The sequence below is a fragment of the Acomys russatus genome, chromosome 23, assembly GCF_903995435.1.
Source record: "Acomys russatus chromosome 23, mAcoRus1.1, whole genome shotgun sequence".
NCBI lineage: Eukaryota > Metazoa > Chordata > Mammalia > Rodentia > Muridae > Acomys > Acomys russatus.
Window position 1 is genome coordinate 33,150,071 of NC_067159.1, and position 23,566 is coordinate 33,173,636.

General features: G+C 44.6%; 1 protein-coding gene across 1 annotated transcript in view; it reads left to right on the top strand.

The window, feature by feature from the left end:
• Window positions 1–23,566, top strand: part of Papss1 (3'-phosphoadenosine 5'-phosphosulfate synthase 1) — a 70,415-nt gene that overhangs the window by 25,398 nt on the left and 21,451 nt on the right. The window contains exons 6-9 of the mRNA XM_051165453.1: window positions 8,759–8,872; window positions 11,207–11,318; window positions 12,804–13,009; window positions 14,384–14,519. Of these exons, the coding sequence (XP_051021410.1) occupies window positions 8,759–8,872; window positions 11,207–11,318; window positions 12,804–13,009; window positions 14,384–14,519 (568 nt within the window). The remainder of the gene's footprint in view (window positions 1–8,758; window positions 8,873–11,206; window positions 11,319–12,803; window positions 13,010–14,383; window positions 14,520–23,566) is intronic.

A 23,566-nucleotide genomic window follows, 5' to 3' on the forward strand; every position in this document is an offset into this window, starting at 1 on the left:
GGTCTTGATAGGTTATTTTTAATAAAGGTTTATTTATTTATTTATTTGTGTGTGTGTGTGTGTGTGTGTGTGTGTGTGTGTGTGTGTGTGTTTGCTGTCCAGGATGTATGTTAGGAACTGATTTTGAGTCCTCTGAAAGAACAGCAAACATTCTTAGCTACTGAGAGATGTCCCTGTACTAACTAACTAATTAATTATTATTATTATTTTAAGATAAGGTCTCTCCTTGGCTGTCCTGGAACTTTACACATAGCTGGCTTCACAGAGATCCACTTGGCGTCTGTCTCCCTGAGCTATGGGATTAAAGGTGTGTTTTACCATGCCCAGCTGAGGCTGGGATTTTTAAAGGTTAAATGAGGTGGCTTAAAAGTTGGTTTGAAGCCTATGGCACCAGCCAAGGACAATACAGGCTGTAAACTTTAAACCCCCACCCAGATCTAGCCAATGGACAGGACATTCTCCACAGTTGAGTGGAGAGTAGGGTATGACTTTCACATGTACTCTGGTGCCTCATATTTGACCATGTCCCCTAGAGGGGGAGACCTGGTGGCACTCAGAGGAAGGACAGCAGGTTGTCAAGAAGAGACTTGATACCCTATGAGCATATACAGCGGGAGGAAGTCGCCCTCAGTCACAGTCATAGGGGAGGGGAGTAAGGGAAAAATGGGAAGGAGGGAAGAATGGGAGGATACAAGGGATGGGATAACCATTGAGATGTAACAAGAATAAATTAATAAAAAAAAAGGAATAAATAAATAAATAAAAAAAAAGGAAAAAAAAAAAAAGAAAATGATAGTACTGAATAAAAAGAAAAAAAGAAAAAAAAAGTTGGTTTGAAGCAGTGGTCTGTGGCTGCAGGGATCATCAGCATGGATGGCGTCCAGTCCAATGCGGGCGAGTGGACTTGTGTCAGTGTTTGTTGTGCAAGCTTGCTGGCTGTGTTCTAGCAATTGCCTATGGCAGCTCTTGTTATCTCACGGTCATGAGCTCCCAGGGGAGCTGCTTAGAATGACAGCTTTATTTCTGAAATAAACTAAGGAAAATTTATCTCTGCTTCAGGGTCAATTTTAAGGGTTTTTGTTTGTTTTTTTTTCCCCTCACAGCAGCCAGTTCTCTTACTTCTGACATCACTGGAGTATTCCAAGAGTTCAGCTCAGTTCTGATCCTTTCTAGAGTGAGTGTCATTTACGGGCTCAATCTCAGAAACTCACCCGTTCCGATCTGAGTCCTGAAGGCAGTTGCCTAGGTCACCTGCCTTTCTGCCCAGCTACTTCTATCACTCAGGGTTCCTCTCTTTAGGTTTTATAGATTGGTCAGAAGGACTCAAGTGTTGATTGTTGCTGGCTTATCATCAATTCAGGAAGAGCTTAATGGAAGGGGTGTACAGGGTAGTGTGGGGTACAGGGAACAGAGTTCCCATGCCTTCCTGAGGCTGCCTCTCTCTTAGCTCCTCCATGTGTAGAGCAGCCCAGAAGCCTTTGAACACCATTGTTTGGGGCTTCTTCTATGGGCTTCCTGTAGGCAGTGACTGATGGAGGAGGCACGAGGTGAGGCTGGAAGTTACCAACCTGCAGCCAAGGTAATCCCTCTGTTGACAAAGCCCCATCCTGAAGCTGTCCAGGAGACATCAACTGAGAGTCTCTCTATATGAAAGACATCACTTAGGAGATTCAGAGCATGTAGTGCTGTGTTAGCAGCTGGGGACAAAGACCAAATACATAGTGCATTTCCCACTGCGCCATGGCTTTGTGTAGCAAGAAGAAGCTAGTGTGGTCCGGGACTTTTGAGAGAATGAAGGAGTTTGAGACAGCTGTGCCCATGGGAATAATTGTGGCAGGTGGCATTTTCTTATCAGCATCACCCTGAGGATGCTCTTCTGTAATGAATTCTACCTGTCTTACTTTATTTTATTTTTAGTTTTTCGAGACAGGATTTCTCTGGGTAGTTCTAGCTGTCCTGGAACTCACTCTGGAAATGAAGCTGCCCTTGAACTCAGGGATTCGCCTGCCTCTGCGTCCCTAGTGCTGGGACTAAAGGCGTGCACCACCTCTGTCAGACTCTAACTGGTATTTTTAACTTACTGTCATCGAGGAAGATCATGCTGTGAGGCCTTTGGCTAAGTGAGAACTTATCCAAAGTAAGATTCTACCTTCTCTTCCAGTCTCGCTATGTGACATAGTCATTCACACAAAAAAATACATGTCTCAGCATTTAGTCAAAGAACCTTTGCTTCATGTGCATCTGTTTATTCAAGAGTATAGAAGACAAGCTAGCGAGGCTTTGTGTTTCCTTTCTACTAACTCTTGAGTGGTCACTAGATGGCCTGCTAGTACTGCTTTTTACATGGGCCTGTTAGAGCACAAGGGAGTAAGTAGGCTTCTTGCCGCTGGTTTTAATCTAAAGTGATATTTTAAATGCTGTTTTTAAATCTACCAGGAACTCTGGATTTACTAGTGCTATAAATTATTTAAAGGTTTGTCTTCTTACAAAATGGTGGTTTAGTGCTCGGAATGGATTTTATACTGCACATAAAAACCAGACTTTGTAGCTCAGGTTTAAAGCGTTGCCAGGAAGTGGCTTGCTGGTGCTCTGGATGCGTGTAGCTGAGATAACAGAGACTTAAGAGTTGCATGAGAATGCGAATGAGCCCCGGCATTCAGTCTGCTGAGCTGATCTGGCTCCAGAAGAAAGTGCAGCAAATGCATAGAGAAAAACCTTAAAGTGTGGAGCCGCCCCTTACTAACGTGCTCCAGCTTCTTCAGGAAGATTCAAGCGAGAGGGCAGACGTTACTGGCTTTAGCCGGTGAATGAGTCACTTGCTTACCAGGTTCCCAGTAGAAGGAAACACTTGCCCTAGCAAGGCTGTAGATGTAGCGTACATGAAAATGTACATAGTGTTTAGCCAATTAAAAAAAAAAAAAGTTTGAATTAAGTGAATATAGCCAGGTGCGCCTGTAATCCCAGCACTCAGGGAGGCAGAGGAAGGAGGATCTCTGTGAGTTCAAGGCCACCCTGGTCTCTAAAATGAGTTCAGGACAGCCAAGCCTTCACAGAGAAACCCTATCTGAGGGATGGGGGTGGGGTGGGGGAGCAAAGGAAAAAAATAAACCGAAGTGAATATGTAAAATCCATAGTGTCTAGTATTTCTGTACTTGAAGGGATGGAACTCAGCCCATAATTAAGGGTAATATGTGAACTATTCACTGGCCTCTGCTTGGGACACTTGACACCCTCACCCTGGAGGTCACCCTCTCCCTGGAGGTCACCCTCTGCCTCGAGGTCACCCTCTCCCTGGAAGTCACTCTCTCCCTGGAGGTCACTCTCTCTCTGGGACATGGGCGTCTCTCAGATGGGTCATGTGTCTAGGTGTGTGAAGACTTTCTCTGGCCTGGCTGGTGATCTATATTTTGTTTGAAAGCCAATTTGCTGAAATACCGGGGATTCTATGAACAATAAGAATAGCTCAGTGTTTGCGATTGCCAGGTGAGTCAGTGGGAAGCCTAAGGAATACTGGATAAAACAGTTGGTTCATGTGACATGGACTCTGCATTCTGCTGTCTAGGTCTCTAGTTTCACTTTGAGGTGGTATTGTTCCTTTTGGGTGTTTAGTGGTGGTTTTAGAGGCTGAGGTTAGCATTAGAATGTGCTAGAAACTAGCTGTGTCTGCATTTTAAAAAAATTTATGTGTATGGCTGTTTTGTCTGCAAGTATGTCTGTGCACCATGTGTGCGCCCTGTGCCTGCAGAGACCATAAGGCATTGGATCTCCTGAGACTGGGGTTACAGATGGCCGTGAGCTGCCATGTGGGTGCTGGGAATTGAACTCAGATCTTCTGGATGAGCATCCAGTGCTCTAACCATTGGGCTATCTCTCCAGGCCTGTGTCTGTATTGTTAAGGCTCACTTTGTATTTCTTTTAATTAGTTGGCTACACAGAATCCACTTAGAGCTCACTTCCACTGAGCAGATGTTCTGTCTTCCCCTTGACTCAGGCCATCAACTTTGGGTTAGTTCCAGAAATACTAGCTTGAATTTTTTCTTATTTAGCGTTGGTTATCCACCACAAGCAATGTACACCATGTTATGAGGCTAAACTTCATCTTACAAATATTGTTAGATACGAATATGCAAGAGGAAGAATTTTTGTTGAATCCTTGTCATAAAAAAATTATCTTGACTTAAAAAGTAAACTATGAAACTATTTTGGTTGGTTCTGAGAAATGGTTATAGACCCCCATGTTTATATTTGGAAGCAACACATGATGAAACTTGCATCGATGCTGATGCACAGTATTTGTGAATGAGTTCCTTTAAGACACAGTCTGGACTTGGTTGTGTTCCCTCTGTCCTCTCACACTAGTCACCTTTGAGCCACTCAGTTCTCTTCACAGATCATTTGTGTATTTGTGGTGACATGGTCTGGCCAGAAGGAGCCTATTACCTGCAGAAACATTGGCTCCTTTGTGAGATCTTGCTCTGATCAGGACAAACAGAGTCAGGTAACCATGGACACTCCCTGTATTGTGTTGCTGAGGAGGGCTGGCTCCTACTTGAGGAAAGAGCACTGCTCCATCAGCTCTAGCCACATGCTTGGAGCATTGCAGTAGCCTGTCATGCTGCTGCGATGCATCAATTTTGGGGGAGCTGCATCTTGGGATGCTGGCCGGGGAAACCAGCTCGAAATGAAAAGTGCCTCTTTGTCTCAGATGGAGTGAAAAGGCTGCTCTGCTGGGCGCCTTTCGTCTGGCTTCTCCAGGTCATTGACAGTTGTCAACAATAAATGTGGGAGAAGTTCAAACTCCCACCACTACCACAGAGTGTGCCCCCCCCCCCCCACACTATGTAATATCGCAAAGAAAGGGCAAAGCAAGCAACTGGGCTGTGGCTCTTCCCAAAGTGAGGCTGAGATTGGCATTGCGGACAGCCCGTGTCATTAGTCCCCATGTGGTGTGTTCTGATCTTCAAAATGCTAAGAGCTCTAAGGTGGTGTCAATGGAGGGGGTTCTCTGGCATGTCTGCAATGGGGCTTTAAGAAGGAGGTTCACAGCTGTTCACCTGTCACTAAAAAAACCCTTTCAGGCCAGACACAAGTCTGGCTCACTTTTTTTTTTTTAGAAGAATATTATCACTGCACTGAAAGATCATACACAAACTAGAAACCCTTAGAATTAAAACAGAATTTTTTTTTTTTTGAAAGTAAATTATAACAGGGCATTTGGAAAAAGCTTCTTAGCTTAGTTCTTATGGGAGAAACACCACAGGATATTTTTAGAGTTGAAATTCTAATCCTAACACCTATTTTTTATGGGAAAATAACAGTTTCTGGTCTCACTTCTTTCACATGCGAGATAGAGTTAGCAATAGTTCCCGCCGTGGAGCTTCCTGTGAACTCTGAGTTACCACACCGACAACGTCAGGACCTTAGGGTGGATCCTAGTGTGGAGCAAACATGGCGAGTACTATCATTGTCATCACTTTGCACCATGTGTGTGTCAGATAGCAATAGTGTCTGCAGCCTTGGTAGGTAGGTATTAGGCCAGATGACCAAGCGAAGCCTTTGAAACAATGGGTATCCCTGTAAATATTGGCCCCACGGTTCAGACACCATGCCATGGGATTCTTACAGCAGCCCTGGAGAGTGCATGGCTGCATCTTTATTAAGTGGTTGAGGACTAGAGGAAGCACCAGGCTGTGAGGCCAGGGAGCCTGCTCGAGGCTGTATGTTTAGAACCAGAGCACCGATTACAGATTCTGAGTTATAAAATGTTTGTGTCTTCCTTTCATCACTGCAGTGGCAGCAAGAATGGCAGGAATAACTGACTTATGGGCTCCTGCTACCTTCTGTCTCATTTGGTTTGAAAATGTGCCCTTACATTTTGTGACTAGCTTACTGACTGATTGTGTATCTTGCTGTAGTCGTCCTTGAAGAAGCCTAATGTGGACCTGTTCATTCATGTAATTTGCTACTGTCTGCTGACCTATCCCCTCTATCCCCGAAGCTGGCACACCCCCACTTTGCTGTGGGTTCAGTTATGAGTACATAGTGGTTGCATGCGAAACCCACCAAGTCAGACTGGAGACAGCTGGATGAGCTGGGCAGCCTTGGCACACCTTTTTCTTTAATGACATCATACAGTGTTTCTCCTCAGAAAATACAATGATAACTTTCTACTAGGAAATAGGAAAGGTCTGGGAAGTTATGGAGAGTCTTGTGCTGGGCCATTTGTGTCTCATATACATGCTCCCTGCTGTCCTCCTTGGTTAGTTGGACACTCAGGGGACAGTGCCTGCTGTGCTCCAGGAAAGCTGTTGTTGTAGCTGGTTGTGGTTTTTTATTTTGTCATTCCATTTGCTCTATGTGTAGCCCTACTTACTCTTGGGTTTATTATGAGGTCAGAGGCCTTAAAAGTAACCATAGGAGAAGCCAGGTTCTGCAACCTGCTTGGTTGGTGCTGAACTGTGTTTCTCTCTGTTGTACCAGTGGGAGCCGAGTATCTGAGAAGATAGAGCTGTGGGCTGTCTAGATTCGCAGACCCCGTAGGGGTTGCTTAAACAGCTACACCTTGACTTCAGCACCCTTTTGGTGTAGACATATGACTTAGCAATATTATTATTGTTGTTGCTTTCTTTTACTATGGAACCAAATAAAGACAGGTGCCACTTTGAGCTTGTCTCTCAGATGAGGCATGCTCTGAGAAATGCATTGAGAAGTGATTTTGTGGCTGTACATACATCATCGACGCTGTGGACTCACTAGGCTACAGGCGCTTATGGCACTGCCATCACATACCCAGCCCACTGTTAGCCGAGGTGCTGGGTGGCATGTAGCTATATAAGCAGGGTTTGTCGTTAAAGTTTTGGTTCTCGGGCTGGGGAGATGGCTCAGTCAGAAAAGTGCTTGCTGACTAAGCATGAAGACCTAGGCTTAGACCTCAAGTACACAGCAGCGTAGGCTCAGGAGGCAGAAACGGGAGGGTCCTGTGTGCTATCTGACAGGCAGGCTAGCAAAATGGCAAGATTCCTGTTGAGTGAGAGAACCACCCTCAGAAAATACAGGGGGGAGTGATAGAAGAAGGCACCCAGTGTAGATCTCAACACACTCATGGGTGAGCGCGCGCATACACACACACACACACACACACACACACACACACACACGGTGGAGAGTGGCTGAGGAAGACATCTACAGTCCTCCGGCTGTCATGTGTACTCTCTCACATGTTCATACACACATGAACATGTACACACACACACACACACACGCACATTCCCACAAAGAGAACTTGATTCTTCCATTAATATTTTGGTTTGAATTACTTTCATCACTGTTGGTTTGTGTTTTTAAAAAATATTTCCTTTAATAGAAGGCTTAGCTTCCTAATAATGCTGATGCTGTACAGTGGGCATCATGCTTTCGTACATTGACGTCTTTCATTTCACCATTTGTCCGTGAGCCTCCTCCACCTCTTGCCTTGCCTTGATGTGTGCTAACACGTCACAGGGTCTGTCCCTTTTTGTATTCTCACAGATACGGGTGTAAGTTTCCGCTCTGCCATCCTCGGCAGTGCTCATTGCCATCTGGCTGTACATAGTCATTCTGACAGGGACAGCCTGGTGCTGGGCATCTTCATAGGCTTATATGCCATTGGTGTATCTTGGAAAGGTGTCCACCTCTCGGCCGGTGGTGATGTTTTTGGTTCTGTTTTTGTTTTTCTACCTCTGCGAAGGATGTTGGTGACCCTGTGGGGGGCTGCATTGGATCTGTAAGTTGCTTTGGGTACAGTGGCCATCCAACCCATGAATATAGGATATTTTCCTCCTGTGTTTTAAGGTTCTTTGTATATTTTGGATAATAGCTTTCTGTTTTTTGTTTGTTTGTTTTTGTTTTGTTTACTTGCTTGTTTATTTGTTTGCAAAACCCTTTCCCTAGGCAATGGCAGTATCTTTTCATTCTCTTGAGAATTGCTTTATTTCAAATAAAGTATTGCCTGGACACATGTTGGTTCCATTTTGTGTGCTAATAGAGATGACCTGGATGATTTGATATTGAAAAAGTGTTAAAGTGGTCAGACCCATTTAGAACATTTTGGGGCGTGAGAATATGTTTGGAGCATGCCTTCTAAAGATCTCCTGGTAGCATAGCAGTGTCATTGGTTTTGTTGCATCACACATATGCTCCTGTTTGCTTACAAACATCCCCCTCTGCATGCTCACACGTGCAGTACGTGGAGGATGAGCAGGGAGAAGACCTGTCTCAGTGTCATGCAATGTGGGTACTTAGACCTTGGACTAAGTCCAGATTATTTCTCGTGGGATCAAAATGTATTAGTTTTCAATGATTGTGGGAGAGAAGATGGCATGTTCTAGAATATTAACTTTATACGTAAAATGGTGGCTTCAGTGACACTAAGGATAAAGGTGCACATGGAAAAATGGAATAAAGTGACATGTTATATGGGTTGTTTTGTGTCTGAAATTTTTGTTGCATTTTACCTGAGATCAGCTCTATTTACAGTTGCCTTTTCGGACACGGAGCCTAGGAATTTATTCTTTTACCACTAGATTATGGGGCATGATGCTGACTTTCTGAGTGTGAGATATTATTTGGGAGTAGACCAACATACACTAGGAAAGCTGGTGAGGGTACATGCCGCTAAAGCCCCCTTTCTCCTGGGAATGATGATGCTTTCCTTAGGATGCCTTCTGGGGAAGCTTGCATTGTTGGGTCAGACGTCTAATTGCTCTCTTGTTTTGTGAAGGATATTGTCCCCGTGGACGCCTCCTATGAAGTGAAAGAACTGTATGTACCAGAGAATAAACTTCATCTGGCAAAAACTGATGCAGAGGCATTGCCGGCACTGAAGATCAACAAAGTAAGCTCTCTGTTGCTTTTCAAACCAAGGGACGCCGCAGCCTTCCTCAGAGCCATTAGCGCGGTGGCTGGGGCTCAGTGGCCGGGCGTGAAGTCAGGGTGGTGGCAGCAGGGTTGCTTGTTGTGGTGTAAACACATTTCCCAGGGATAGGAAGAATATTCCCACAATACCATGACCGCGCTTTGCTTTTAGTCCCATTTGTTTATTTTTAAAACATCAAAGGACAAAGATTATATGAGATTTGGGGGCAAAAGAAAAAGGCTAGTTTCTAAAACATTAAGAAATGCTAATCCATAATAATTAAATTGAACTTTTACTCCTTTAAGCATGTTTCCCAATTTCCTGTCCAATACTTGACTTTCCGTTATATTCAGAAAAATGGACACAGTTAAGAATAGTTTTCTTGTTTTGTTTTTGTTTTTTGTTTTTTGGAGACAAAAATTTCTCTGTGTAGCCTTGGCTGTCCTCGACTTACTTTGTAGATCAGGCTGGCCTCGAACTAACAGAGATTTGCCTGCCTCTGCCTCCCGAGTGCTGGGATTAAAGGTGTGCACCGCCACAGGCAGATCTCTCTGAGTTTGAGGCCAGCCTGATCTACAGAGTGAGTTTTAGAACATCCAGGGCTACCCAGAGAAACCCTGTCTCCCCCCACCCCCTGCCAAAAACAAAAACAAAAACAAACAAACAAAAAACCCAAAAACCAAAACAAAAAACAAACAAAAAAAACCAACCTTCTTTTGCAATAACAAGACTCTAGAGTGCTTAAGGAAGAGTCACTGCTCAGCACTGAGGACTGAGGACTGACCTTGGCCTGGACAGAGACTCTGTAATGTTCAGATCATTGATCGGCTTTGTGGGCTTGGGTCTCAGACACTGGGTGTCAGGGAGGGGTGGTGTAAAGCAGAGCTGTTCCAGCTGGTGATGGTGGAGGAACCAGAGTGTGTACAGACAGAGGGAAAGAGAGAGATCTGTAGATGTACAGGACTGCACCTAATGTGGACTTTGTTCAGTCCAGGAGCGTGCACATCTGTCCAGTTTACAGTACCCACAAGACATACTGCCTGTGCTCATTCACGGCACTTCATCGCAAGTTCTATTTAGTCCTTGAAGGCTAAGCCTTCCACATAAGACGTTTGCAGGGATGCAGGCATTTAACTCCTAACAGATGCCTTCTAGAACTGAGACAAGAAGTAGCCAACATCATGGGTTTAGGAAAACTTAAGTAAGAGGAAAAAAAAGTCTCCATGAACAGTTTCTCCCATGAATCGAGGGTGTATCTTCTTCATGTTTCCTTGCACACACTGGCCATTGTGCTTTGGGAATAAATGGAGACTCCATTTTATTGCACACTGTTGGCCATGCGCTCAGGCTTTTCTCATTTGAGATCCAGTGCTGAATAACATATACAGTTCACAAATTCTTGTTCTGATGGCATGCACCACACATCCAGGAGTTTAAGCAATAACGGTAAGATGAAGGCTATCTCTCAGGAAGAGGCTTTTTGGTAAATACTTTTTTTAGAGTATCTTGTGATTTAAGATAGTGACTATCGATGTGTAGTTTCTACATCTTCACTGTCTGTAGTTCTTGGAACTTGGCAGAATTATAAAATTTCCATTGCCTTGCAGGTTGAATGTGGAGCAATCCGCGTTTGTTTGTTTGTTTGCTTTAAGACAGGCTCTCACCATATAGCCTGACTGACCTTAAATTTGCTATCAACTCCAGACTGCACTTAAACTCACAGAGACCTGCCTGCCTCTGCCTCCCAAATGCTAAGGTTAAAAGTCTACACCACCATGCCCATCTAGCAGTCTGTATTGTGACACGCCTCCCAGAAGTTGTCTGATACACCTTGATGTTTGAGATCCTCTGGCCGGAAGTGTGTGGAGGGTCATGTGTTATAGACATGCTAGAGGAAAAGCTTGCTCTCCCAGAGTTCTTAGTCTTCTTTCAGTTCGTAGGATCCACACACCATCGCTGATACGTCTGTTTCCATTGCTTTCAAAATTAAATGCATATAAGTTTTTACTGCTTGGGAGAGATGGCTCAGGGGTTTAAGAGCACCGACTGCTCTTTCAGAGGTCCTTAGTTCAATTCCCAGTAACCACATGGTGGCTCACAACCATCTATAATGAGATCGGGTGCCCTCTTCTGGTGTGCAGGCAGATCACTGTGTATATAACAAATAAAAATCTAAAAAAAAAAAAAAAACAAAAAAACAAAAAAACCAAAAAAACCAAAACCAAAAACAAAAAAACAAAAACAAAACAAAAGAAAGAAAGAAAGAAAGAAAAATACTTGCAATAAGTTTTTATTTTATTTTATTTTTACTAGGTGGATATGCAGTGGGTGCAGGTTTTGGCAGAAGGTTGGGCAACGCCTCTGAACGGCTTCATGAGAGAGAGGGAATACCTGCAGTGCCTTCATTTTGGTTGTCTCCTGGATGGTAAGACAGTCTACATCTAAAATTAAATTGTGTGTGGAGGAGGCGTGGCTGGACTTCAATCATTTGGCACTTTTCATGAAGGTAGCCATGGCATCTCTGGAGAGTAGTCGTGAAGACTGAGAACACGTTAAGTGAGCCCTGAGGTCATCTTTACGTTTTTTCCTTTCCTTCCCGTAACTGTTATTCATTGTGGAGGAGGAGGGAAACCTGGCACTCAGGGCAGAAGGTGAGTCGTACAAGCACACTGTTTCCTTGTGCCGTGCTAGCCTGCCCTCTGTGGAGAGCTTCTCCCTGTGCACACACACCCTGAACCGTTCCTCTCCAGAGCCTGTGAATGCACGGTTTATTCTGTATGTTTGTTTTCTGTAAAGATTAGATTTTGTATTTTGATTTTCCTCCTTGGCATTAGCTTAGTAAAGACTCAGTGCACTTGGAATTTACTGCAGATTGCCTTATAATTTCACAGATGCATACAGATTCATCGAAGGCTGACAGGTTTTATCCACTTTTTTCTTCAGTCCATGATTCTCAACACAGTACAGTATCTTCGATATATAAATCCAAACAGAAATTTAAGAGTACATTTTATTTTTTCAGCCTGTATAGGTTATAGTGATGTAAATACACACCCCCCATACACACATCATACTAAATTAATAAAGAAAAAAGAAAAATTCACATTATTTTTACCAGATAAGTATACTCAAGGATATGTAATCAATTTGCCCTTGAAGTGTAGTTGTTTGTGTTATTCTCTTGTCAACAAAGATTTAAAATTTTCTTGGAAAGGTCATGAAATAGTGTTCTTAGGCTCATTCATAAGATGGGATGCACAGTATATTTTTGATAATGGGAACCACCTGATTCTTCCTTTGTAAATGCTATATAAAAATTTTCCTCAAGGATCATTGGATGGCTCGTGAGAATTAGTATATATGTAGTGTTGGTTCTTTTACTTTTTGTTTTCTTTTATTTTTCCTCCTCTCTTCTCTCCCATCTCCTCCTCTCCCTTCCTCCATCCCCTTTCTTCCTTTCTAGGCTCTCTTTCCTTCTTTCCCTCTCTCCTCCTTGTCCCCAAACTCCTCCTTTCCTCTTCTTTCTCCCTTTCTTCTCTTTTAACTTTCTGATTATCATGTGCCAGGTACTGAAGTGACAGTGTACTGGTCTTTTAATTTCCTTTACATTAATTAATTAATAATTAATTTGTTGTGTGCATCTGTAGTCATTTATGCCACAGTACACATGCTGAGGACAGAAGACAGCGTGCGGCTTTCAGTTCATTCCTTCTGCCATGTGGGTTCGAGGGACTGAACTCTGAGGTTTGGTGGCAAGTGCCCTTAAGGACTGAGCTGAGCCATCTCACTGGCCCTGGTTATTTAAAAAAAAAAAAAAAAAGGTGGTGTTGATTTTGGAATTGTGTTGTTGAAGACGAAGGAGACTCTTCTAGGACCCACTGAATAAACCGTGCCCTTGTGTGTCCTGCAGGAGGTGTCATCAACTTGTCAGTGCCTATTGTTCTCACAGCTACGCAGGAGGACAAAGAAAGGCTAGATGGCTGTACTGCATTTGCTCTGATATATGAAGGCCGTCGTGTGGCTATTCTTCGAAATCCTGAATTTTTTGAGCACCGGAAGGAGGAGCGCTGTGCCAGACAGTGGGGAACAACATGCAAGAACCATCCCTACATTAAGGTCTTGACTCATGTGACAGTAACGTTTGTGCTGAAGTGTGGCCATTGGCTCTGTGTGAATTGTCCTTGTGGGCTGTGATTTTTTTTTTTGCAGAATAGAGACTAGCTCTTAGGTCCGTGTAATGAGCAGATGGTCTTGCCAATTTGGTTCATCTAATATTTATTCAGTGACTCTTACAGTTTTTTTTTTTTTAAATCACTGATGCTGGGGATTAAATCTAGAGCCCCGAGCATGCGAAGCCCACGCTTAGCTATATGTACACCCCGGCTCGTAAGGCACAGTTAAAGTGTCTGCTGTGCACCAGGCTCTGAGCTCAGTGCTGGTGTGGAGTACAGGGCTAGGACTGGGTGGGCAGAGGTTTGTTTTCTTGGAACCTAGTGGCTGGGAAAGGTTTGTTTCATTTTGTTTTTTGGTTTTTCGAGACAGGGTTTCTCTGCGTAGCCCTGGCTGTCTTGTAACTCACTCTGTAGACCAGGCTGGCCTCAAACTTGCAGCAATCCACCTGCTTCTGCCTCCTGAGTGCTGGGATTACAGGTGTGCCCTGCCGTGCCTGGCAGATAGGGAAAGATTAATTCTGTTCTTATGCAGAAGATGCGAGGGCAGGCGACGGTGGAAGCCTGCACCAGGGTGGCTTAAGATTTTTGGTCTCTTCACATTGTATTCTTGTGGAAAATTCCCCAGTGTGCCTCATTTGTGTACTGAGTGTGGAAATGTCAGCACTGAAGGCAAATATCTGACAGTCGTTTAGTGTTTTAACGCAGACTCTGAGCTTTAGAAGAAATGAAGTGCATTAGGCATCAACCAACGCCGTGTACAGAAGGGTGGGCTTGAGCTGCGTCCTTTAAGTGTGGGTCCTGTGGGTGCAGACCTCCGGATGCAGGGCGAGGTGAGGGAGGGCAGGTAAGGGTGCAGACCTCCAGGTGCAGGGTGAGGTGAGGGAGGACAGGAAACATTTGAGGAATTGTGCATGAGTTCATCAGTGATCCTGACCAATTTGTACTTGACTGTCAGTGATGGTTAGAGTTAAAAGTTTGAGGTCAGAAGACACACAAGATCGGTGCCCATAGGTTACAAACATTCTGTTAAGCCGTGTTTAATAACAGTGAGAAAAAAAATGCCCCTTTTCAAAATGGAAAAAGTAATAATCATTTATTTAGGTTTTGGTTCCTTTTCAGAAATTCGTTCAAACATTATGTCACTAGCATTTTAAGAAGGTACCACATTCTGTTTCTTCAACGCTTCTAGTTGCATAAAGACGAACGTAGCTCAGTCTTTATGGTGGAGAGCAGCTTGAGCAAGCCGCGCTCAGCTCCTGTGAGAGAGTCATGTCCTCCCTTCTGTTGTAGCAAGTGATTTCCTGTTGTTTCCTTATAGATGGTTCTGGAGCAAGGAGATTGGCTGGTTGGAGGAGACCTGCAGGTCCTCGACCGGATCTTCTGGAACGACGGTCTTGACCAGTATCGTCTCACCCCCACGGAGCTCAAGCAGAAGTTTAAAGATATGAATGCTGGTAAGATGCAGACCTGCTCACCTAGTATGAGTCTGCTTGGAGAGAAAGTTCCAGAAGTTTTCCCTAATCCTATCTCAAATGGACACCGCAGGATGATAACTGAAGGTATTTGCGGCAATGACATATATAAAGAAGAGCAGCGGTCAGGCCTGGCCTCAGTCATTTTGTTATATTTTGCCATGTTCTTAGAATTACACCTGACATTTTGCATATGGTATGGAAGATAGATGTTAATAGGGACTTGGCTCTTTATTATAAAACCCACATGTTAAAGCTGACTAGAACTATAGAAGAGGATGTACCGGAAGTGTTGTCTCACACCAGTGGCAAGGCCACCTTACCGTGCCTATTCCAGTAACCTGTTCTTGCATCTCTTTGTCTGCTCATGTGCCGAGTGCTGAGGGGCTTTTGCGGTAAGGAAGACATTAAGCTGCAACAGGAGGACGGTGCTTCAGGAGTGGTCCTGTAGTGCTCCCATCATGTTAGGTTTGGGATGAGGTGGATCAGTGTGATCACAGAAGCCAAGATGTGTTCTCACAAGTGCTCCAGGATGGAGTTTTTCTCACCAAATGCACCACATGGGTAACTGATGCTGCCGTGCGCACCCAATACCTCTTCCTATGCGTGGAACCTGGAAACAGCTCCATTGAAAAGACAGTCCCCGTAGACCAGACCTTTAAGAGGCTGAAGCCAGGTGTGGTGGTGCTCCTCTGTAATCCCAGCACTCAGGGAGGCAGAGGCAGGCTGCTGGCTCACTGTGAGTTTGAGGCCAGCCTGGTCTACAAAGTGAGTTCAGGGCAGCCAAGGCAACAACACAGAGAAACCGTGACTTGAAAAACAATCAAAGAAGCAGACAAACAAAACACTCAAATGTTCTGCCGTTGTTACTGTACTCCTTGTCAGCCACTGGCAGAGCTGGCGGAGCCCTAAGCCTCAGCACCACTCCTTAGTGCTTTCTGTGTGGGGTGGCCTGGAAGGGGCAGATGAGTGCGGTTGCCAGTTTGGAAGATAGTTGGCCACTAAGCTGCACTTAAGAGCCTACAGCCTCTCTCCCAGGTGACGATAAAGCAGTGGGGTCAGGTCAGCCCTGCATGACCCCAGCAGTCATCGTGGCTTCAGGTTGTTTAGAGTCCTGAGTGTACACAGTGTCATCCCAAACTGCCATTTGGGAGTTTGATATCTCTTGTTTTCCTCTGTAAGGCCCATTGATAGTTGATGAGAACACTTCTGGAACTGAATTTATAGCGCTTTATTATATTATTGATTTATTTTAAACAGCTCTGGCTGGCTTGGAACACACTATGTAGACCAGGCTGGTCTCAAACTCACAGAGATTTGCCCGCCTCTGCCTCCTGAGTACCACCATGCCTGGCATAAGGTTTTATTTTAAAAATCAAAACGAGATCACATGAGTGAACAGCACCTGGCACACAGTAAAAGAGTAAATTCTCTGAGTTTCTCTACGAGCTGAAGTTGGTCACCCTGTATTGGTGTGAAGGCTAGAGAAGATATCTGTTTACTCCCGTGAGGTCACGTGACCATGAGGTAGTGTAGACCTGGAGGCCTCAGGTGGGACACATACTGCAGTGCTCAGCCTGCCTCAGTCATTGTTCATTCACATTTCCTGCTTGGCTCCTTTGATTGCGTGGTAGGACTGACCCCTCTTTGCCTTTTGAACTTTATTTCTCTGTGAATTTGAAGCAGATACTTGGTCAGGGTTCTCTAGAGGAATAAAACTCAAAGAATGAATCAGCCAGTTAGTCTCAATCTATCAACTGTCTGTCTGTCTGTCTTATCTGTCAGTCTATCCATCTATCTGTCTGTCTGTCTGTCTATCTATCTATCTATCTATCTATCTATCTATCTATCTGGGATTTATTTGAATGGCTTATGGGCTGTGGTCCAGCTCGTCCAACAATGGCTGTCTACCAATGGAAGGTTCAAGAACCCAGTGGATGTTCATTCCATAAGGGTTTTAGTTAATTCTAGATGTAGTCAAGTTGACAAACAAGACTATCTATTACACTTGGCTTAACATCCAATGACTTCTGAGTGCTACATACAGTGGCAGGCTAAGTATAGCTTCGTCTCCTGTCTTCAAACATGCTGGGGCTCATTTGACAAGTGAGTAATGATTGGTTTCAGGCAGTAATGGCACTCAGTTCCCTTATAGCCTTAGGAGATTTGGGGACCCCATGAAGATTGCTTCTGGCTGTTGAACTGTAAAGGAGAGAGACAGCTTCTGGGCGGGGGGAGTCCTTCTTGACAAGAAACTGGATTATGACCAATAAACAAACAAAGGAAGGCACAGTTTTGCCTGTGCTTCCCCCAGCGCCCCCAACCTGGGTGCTGTCGGTGAGGATAGAGGATCTGGGGTTCTTGCAGCCATTCTGTGTTCATGAGAATCCCAAACATGTGTTTGGTGTTGCGCTTCTGTCATCTGTCTCCAGACTTCATATTTAAAGAGGTACTACATGTTTAAACTATTGAAGACACTTCAAGTTGGGGCGTTTATTTATAATCATTAGTAACAGATAGTTTGTTTCATGTGTTCCCTCCCTCCTTCCTCCCTCCCTTTCTCCCTCCCTCCCTTTCTCCTTCCCTCCTTCCTTTTTCTGGTGGTGAACAGAAACACATTAGGAACTTGCTGAGACCACCTTTGTTTTTTTGCCAAAATCTAAATTCATATCTTGAATCGATGTTAGTCAGTTATTGGCACGGTTGAGACAGCTTATCATGGAATTATTGTTCATAATTAGAGACTTTACTATTCCATTTTCTCTGTGCTCTTTGTGAGCCAAACGTTTTAAGTCATGTAGGGGACTTTTTGCATAATGAGTGATTGCAACTTTGTTTAAAGTAGCTGAGAGCCAGTTATTAGCCTTACATCAAACAACAAAGGTTTGTAGTGTTATTTTGTTTACTTTTCCATTTTAGATCAAGGCAAATAAGCAACAGACCAAGGGAGTTTACTTTGTAGTTCTTGTTTATTTGTTAGGAAGCCAGTAACAACCGGTCTACTGATGTGTTCAGGAGAAAGAAAGCAGGAATAGTCGGTCTGCTCAGGCCTGTTCTGCTCCCCTCTCCCTCATCTTAAGTGTTTTGGTTGCAAGGTATAGATTGTTGTCTCCTGTACATGGATGGAACAGTTTGGCTGTTGGAGGCTGTTTTGTAGTGGGAAGGATTGCAGTTTCTCTATTGCCTGCATCGATGATTGGAAGGTGAGGCATTTACTAATGAGAGGTTCATGGAGTCCAGATGACTGACTGGGAGTCTAGGGAGAAATTAGGATTTCACAGAGCCAACCAAGGCTCTGCTAGGACTTACTCTGCACAGAATGTTGGTGTCCTGCTGGTTACAAAGTGAAAACTTGACACACTTTATCTCAGACTAGCCTGGTGCAGCACAGGACTGAGACAGCCTGTGAGAGCGTTGCTGAGCTGCTGGATCACAGACTGTCTTAAAAGAATGAGTAGAGATGGCAGATGTCTTTTTTTCTGAGAGCCCCACTCTATAGTTAGGCTGCCTTTGAACTCATAGTATTCTCCTGTCTTAGCCTCCTGAGTACTGAGATTCTCATGTCCAGCATGGATTTGTGTTCTGATGCCAGGTAGGAGACTGTGCCTCAAGATGGTGCTGTGGGGAGCCGCCATGAGATGCGGCTGTGTGTGTAGGGTGTTCTGGGGGAGGTGTACAGATCATAGTTTTGTGAGGAGCTTCTATGGGCGTGGTACTCAGGGCTTGGCTATGAGATGGCCCTGTGCGGAAGCCCAGTGAAGTGGACATGGTGTGGAGGCATTCCAGGTTAGCAAGGCTCTTCCAGCTTTTTCTTCTCATATCTTCTGGTTGCCTGCTCTGGAGCCTTCCATCCCTAACCCAGGAGCTCAGGACCTTTCCTTAGTAAGCCTGGAGGCACCCTGCCTGTCCTGGGCAGAGGGCAGAGCCAGACGGAGATGAGTGTGGAGAGTGAGTCACGCAGTGACCAGTCAGTGAACTGTGAACGTGTGAACTACATCACGCCTTGAGAATAACAGCTTGTCGTCATGATATGAGAGTCCCAGTGTGTGAAAAAAAATGCTTATCAAATAAAAACATCTATCTGTACATAATAAACTCTTCATCTCTAAACAAATAAGCCTAATTGTAAAACTAAGCTACCTGGTCTTCAGCTACATCAGATCTTGAGAACGAATAAAATTGATTACCCGAGTAGAACAGGAGTGCAGGTTAGTAGCTTTTCAAATGAGAAGATGACAGAGACAGTTTGCTACCTGAACAGTCACCCAAAACTCTTTATAACTTTGGAGCATCATCTTCAGCCTTCTGGTCCAATATATCTCACAGACATATTTGTGAGGCAGGAACTAAGGAGGACTGGCTTACCCTGTCTTGGCAGTTTGGCCGTCAACTCTGCCTGCATCTAAGCTTGCCCATTCTTACAAAGAATTCTGTCTGTGGTAGAAATGAGGACATTTTGTCCAGTGTCTTATTTACTACATTTGAAGCCATCTCCATAAGGAAGTTCTTTGGTGCTCATCATCCTCTTTGAGGTAGGCTGGGTGTTGCCAGGTGTTAATTTGTCTCATTGTCAGTGAATCTTTAAAATAATAAAAACATTTCAAAAGCAAACAAAACAAAACAAAACAAAACAAAACAAAAAACCCAAAAAACAAAACAGAAAAAAAGAAAAAAAAGAAAAAAAAAAAAAAGCTAAATAATATGTTTGCATTTACCCAGGTACTCTGTTACCGCTTTATTGAAATCCTGCCCATTTTCCCACTTACCTGGTATAAGTAAAAAGATTAATACTTTATGACAGTCTTGATGGCAGAGGGAAAAGCCTTCTTCAAAAAGACAGCTTTATAACCCCTGCCCCCCCCCCCCCCACCGCTCCCAGCACATCTATAGCTGTGTCCATCCTGTCTTGTTGGCTGTTGTTTACAGTTAGGGAAATCAGTAACTGTTGGGTAGGATGAGGAGAGGGAGTGGTTAACTGCTGCTGTGTGTAGGACAGTTTTACTGAGAAGTGAAGAGAAGAGAAAACAGAAGCTGCACTTGTGGGTTTAGTGGTGGGTGCCCCCTGAGGCTCCTGCTGCGGCTGGAGTGAGGCGTGGTCTTGCAAAATCTGAGGAAGAATGGCCGACACTTGGGGACCCCGCCCCTCTCATTTCACTCGCTCACTGCCATTGCTGTTGGTCATTCAGCTGGTGCAGAGCCTGGTCCATCTAGCTCTTTGCACTGGGCTCTTGCTGCCCAGGCCATTGGATGGATTTTTAGGACCTGTCCTACACACGTCTGGGAGTTGGTGGTCCACCCATTTTCCCCCATGAGGGAATACTGACTGTTGTTCTTTGCTTTTTAAGTCATGAAGGACACTGTGGGAAGGACTTTCCTTACTCTCTCCTTCCCCACTCACATGCTGGAAGGGATGCATCTCTCCCAGGTTGCCTCCTGGTCTGGTGGGGAGGAGTCCAGAGAGTAGGGGTGGTGGGGGTGGGGTGGGAAGCTCATCCTTTACATAGACATGGTGTAGGGGGTTGGGAAAGTGATGAGGAATAGCCTGAGTGGGGCTTGTGGTGAGACTGTAATAGTAAAAGAGGGAAGACAGTAAATTCTGAGGTGATTCCATGATGCCTGAAGCTGATGAGTGGGGAAGTTGGGGCACAGAAGTGTGACTGGGATCCTACACAGTAACTGAGTATAGCTGATGGTGGGAGGGGGGGGGGCGGGCATTGAGTACTTCCTGAATAGCCCAGCAGTTAACCTTGCTGCTCCTGGTATAAAGGGAGAAACTGGAGGCTAGATCCAGATGGCTCAGCAGGGTCTGAAATTCCACATATATTTGATTCTGGTGGTGCAAAATATGTGTGCAAATAATAATTAGGAGGCTAGGCAAAACCAAGCATTAAACCCAGGGATGGATGCTGAAACAGTCTATTGACAGACAGTTGCCTCTCCAGATCTGTGCAGTGGCTCATGCTTTTATTTTAACGAAGGCTTAGGTAAAGAGGCAGACGAGGTTAGGAGGTCAGTGCCCTGCAGAGGATGCTAAGGCTGGGAAAATAGTGGGGGAGAAGTTCATATAGAGACAGAAAGCAGGGTGCCTTGGAGATTCGGCAAGAGGTTCATGCTCACTTACTGGCCAAGCAGGAAGCGCCGAGCTTGGTTGGGCGAGTGCCGTCTCACAGTTCGGTGTGGAGGTGAAGAGTGAAGCCATGCTCTTTTCCGCCGACATCACATACCCCGTCAGCGGCCAGAGTGACACACTGTTGCCACCCCTCTCTGCCAACAGAGCTGCTGCAGTTGAAAGAGCTGGATTCTTTTACCAAATGTTTGCTCTCTTCTCTGACTAAATTTCAGACTCTGAGGACACGGAAGCCTCACTGTTACCTTACCTTGTCTGAACTTGAGTCTTCATCTGTTCAGACCAGACCATTCCCGTCGAGGGAGAACAGTCAGTCCAGACTCGTGGGGAGATCATGGGGTTGTGAGCTCCGAGATCCGAGGGAAGAAAGGAGAGCTAGAGTGTTCTGGACTCAAGGATTAGGGACTGTGCTCCAAGGCGAGGGAGCAGACTAGAGATGGGGACAGGGTGGCAGGATTGAGTCTCTGCAGGAAGGTGGAGAGGTGATCTGAGCCTATGGCCAAGATTTGCTCAGTTAACAAATGTTAGCAAGTTGCTAATACAGAGCCTTGCCTTGTGGCTTTGGTGCTGTGACCTCATCACAGTGTGCAGGGAGGGTGTGGCCTATCAGGTGAATTGGCCCTGGGTACTCTCCTGGGTCGGTCTGCTGTAGTCTGGTTGGGCTAACTTTCTACAAAATGTCACAGGTCACTTCATGTTCCATTCACAGCCCTTATTTGGTACCAATATTCTTTCTAAGGGGCATCGAGAATATAATGCATTTGTCCTATGCCATGTGCCCTCCATCTTTGACAAAATGAGTTATTTTATGTTCCTGAGACAGCTCATCCCCTCTGGGACGCCTCTACACTTTTCCTGTTGCTTGGGATTTTATTTTACAACTTCCTGTCCTATCTCAGTCCGCAAACTGCAGCTAAATCTAGCGGCCACAATGTCCTGGTAGATAGTCAGGCCCATGGGTTCAGGAGCTGTTCCCAGGCAGTTTTGCACCATCGCATTTGGATTGAATGCTTGCAGCCGAGCCCCAATCATGTGTAGTCAACAGTCTCATAGTAAACTTCGCAGACGTGAGGGTTATGTAACTGAATTTAAAAGCAGTTCTGCATCAGGTCCCCCACAAGCGACTTCTCTCTTAAAAGATGTTGTTACGGGGAATTTAAAACATACGCAAAGATAACAGTATAGTGAGTCCCTGTGCTCCTGACCCAGACTTACCACGACCTGCTGGGCCGTTCTTCTTTCTTATGTGCCACAACTGGCCTTGCTGAATGCTCTCACCATATTCTGAATCAAACCTGAGTTTTCATGTCATTTCATCTAAACATTCCAGCATGTATCTCTTCAAGAGTGAAGGTGTCCAAAGCATAGCCACAGTACCCTGCCTTACCCTGAGTTAGCTTTAAAACTGTCAAATGTTTAGTTGTCCAACTTTCTACTATTTCCATTTTAAAAAGGCAGGGGAAAGTGAATCTTTTTTTTTTTTTTTTTTTTTTTTTTTAGTTCATTTGAAATGTAATAAGCTCTACACATTGTGATTGGTTGATGTCTCTCCTGTCTCAGTTTTCCACTTTGCTTTTTAATTTTAAAATAATTAAAAAGTTGCAGAAATATTCCAAGGCTGAAATTTTCAGCCCATATTCCACAATTGTTAACATCCTACTATTGTTGCTCTTACATGTCTTTGTCTTTGAGAGAGGCTTTCAGACACAAAGCCCCCATAGTTCCTACAACTAAGGGCAGTCTTTTGCCTACCTGCCTTGAGCTCATCAATTCAGAAGATGACATTGATGCAGTATTCCTGGGCTTGATTTCCACCCAAATTATGCAACTGTCCTTCCTGGTGGGGTCCTTAAAAAATAGATTGTTTAATTTTCTGTGTATGAATGTTATATTACATGTATGTGAGAGTGCCATGTGGTGCTTACAGAGTTCGGAAGAAGGCCTGGGTCCCCTGGAACTGGAGTTAAGGATGGTTGTGAGCTTCTTTGTGGGTGCTGGGAATTGAACCCTGGTTCTCTGGCAGACCAGCCAGTGCTTTTAACCATGGAGCCATCTCTCTAGTCTCTCCACACACTGCCCCCCCCCCCGCCATTCGTTTTTATGGTGATAATATCAGTGGTTTGTTCTCTAACTTCCTGTCCGTTCTGGTCCAGAATCCAGGGTGTCTTCAGTTTCCTTTGGTTGGCAGCAGTTAGTGTTCATCTTGGCTTTTCCAACCTGGGAATTTCTGTGGAGTGCAGGGCACATTATTTTAATTATTACTCATCATGCTTTGTTACTGTTTCTTCCTGATTGCATTCGTTTTTGTCAAGAACACTGCAGGAAGGAAGCTGTAGTATTTGCGTTGTTAACAAAGTAGCTGACAGTTTTTGAGCTATCCCTGTTATAAGTCAGGTTAACTTAGTAAAAATGGTAGTCTCTCTCACCTTTCTAAAATGAGTTTAAATTATTTCGGACTACTGCCTCATAAGTGTGTAGAGCAGAGACCCGTACCTGCTCCATTGTAGTCATACTTTCACCTGCCTTTTAAAATTCTTTATGTGCTGGCAGTTGAGACCAGAGCCTTGCTATGCCAGGCAAACACTGTGCCACTGAGCAATGCCCACCCTCAGTGCTACCTGCTAGTTTTAGCCTGCCTCGAATACTGCCAAATGGTGGCGCTCTGATTCTTGATCCTTTGGTCCTGCCCCTGCAGATCCAGCCTACCCTGGATCAAGAATATCCAGGAATAAAATGGTGTCTTTACTGAGAACATGCAAACTCTGCTATCACTGTTCCCTGACTGTACAGCATACAGCATGCTCATAGCACTGACATTTTACTAACCATTGGGTGTGACCTGATGACACTGTAAAGAATATAGATGCATGTGTGTTTGTAACCTACAAACATGATGACATTG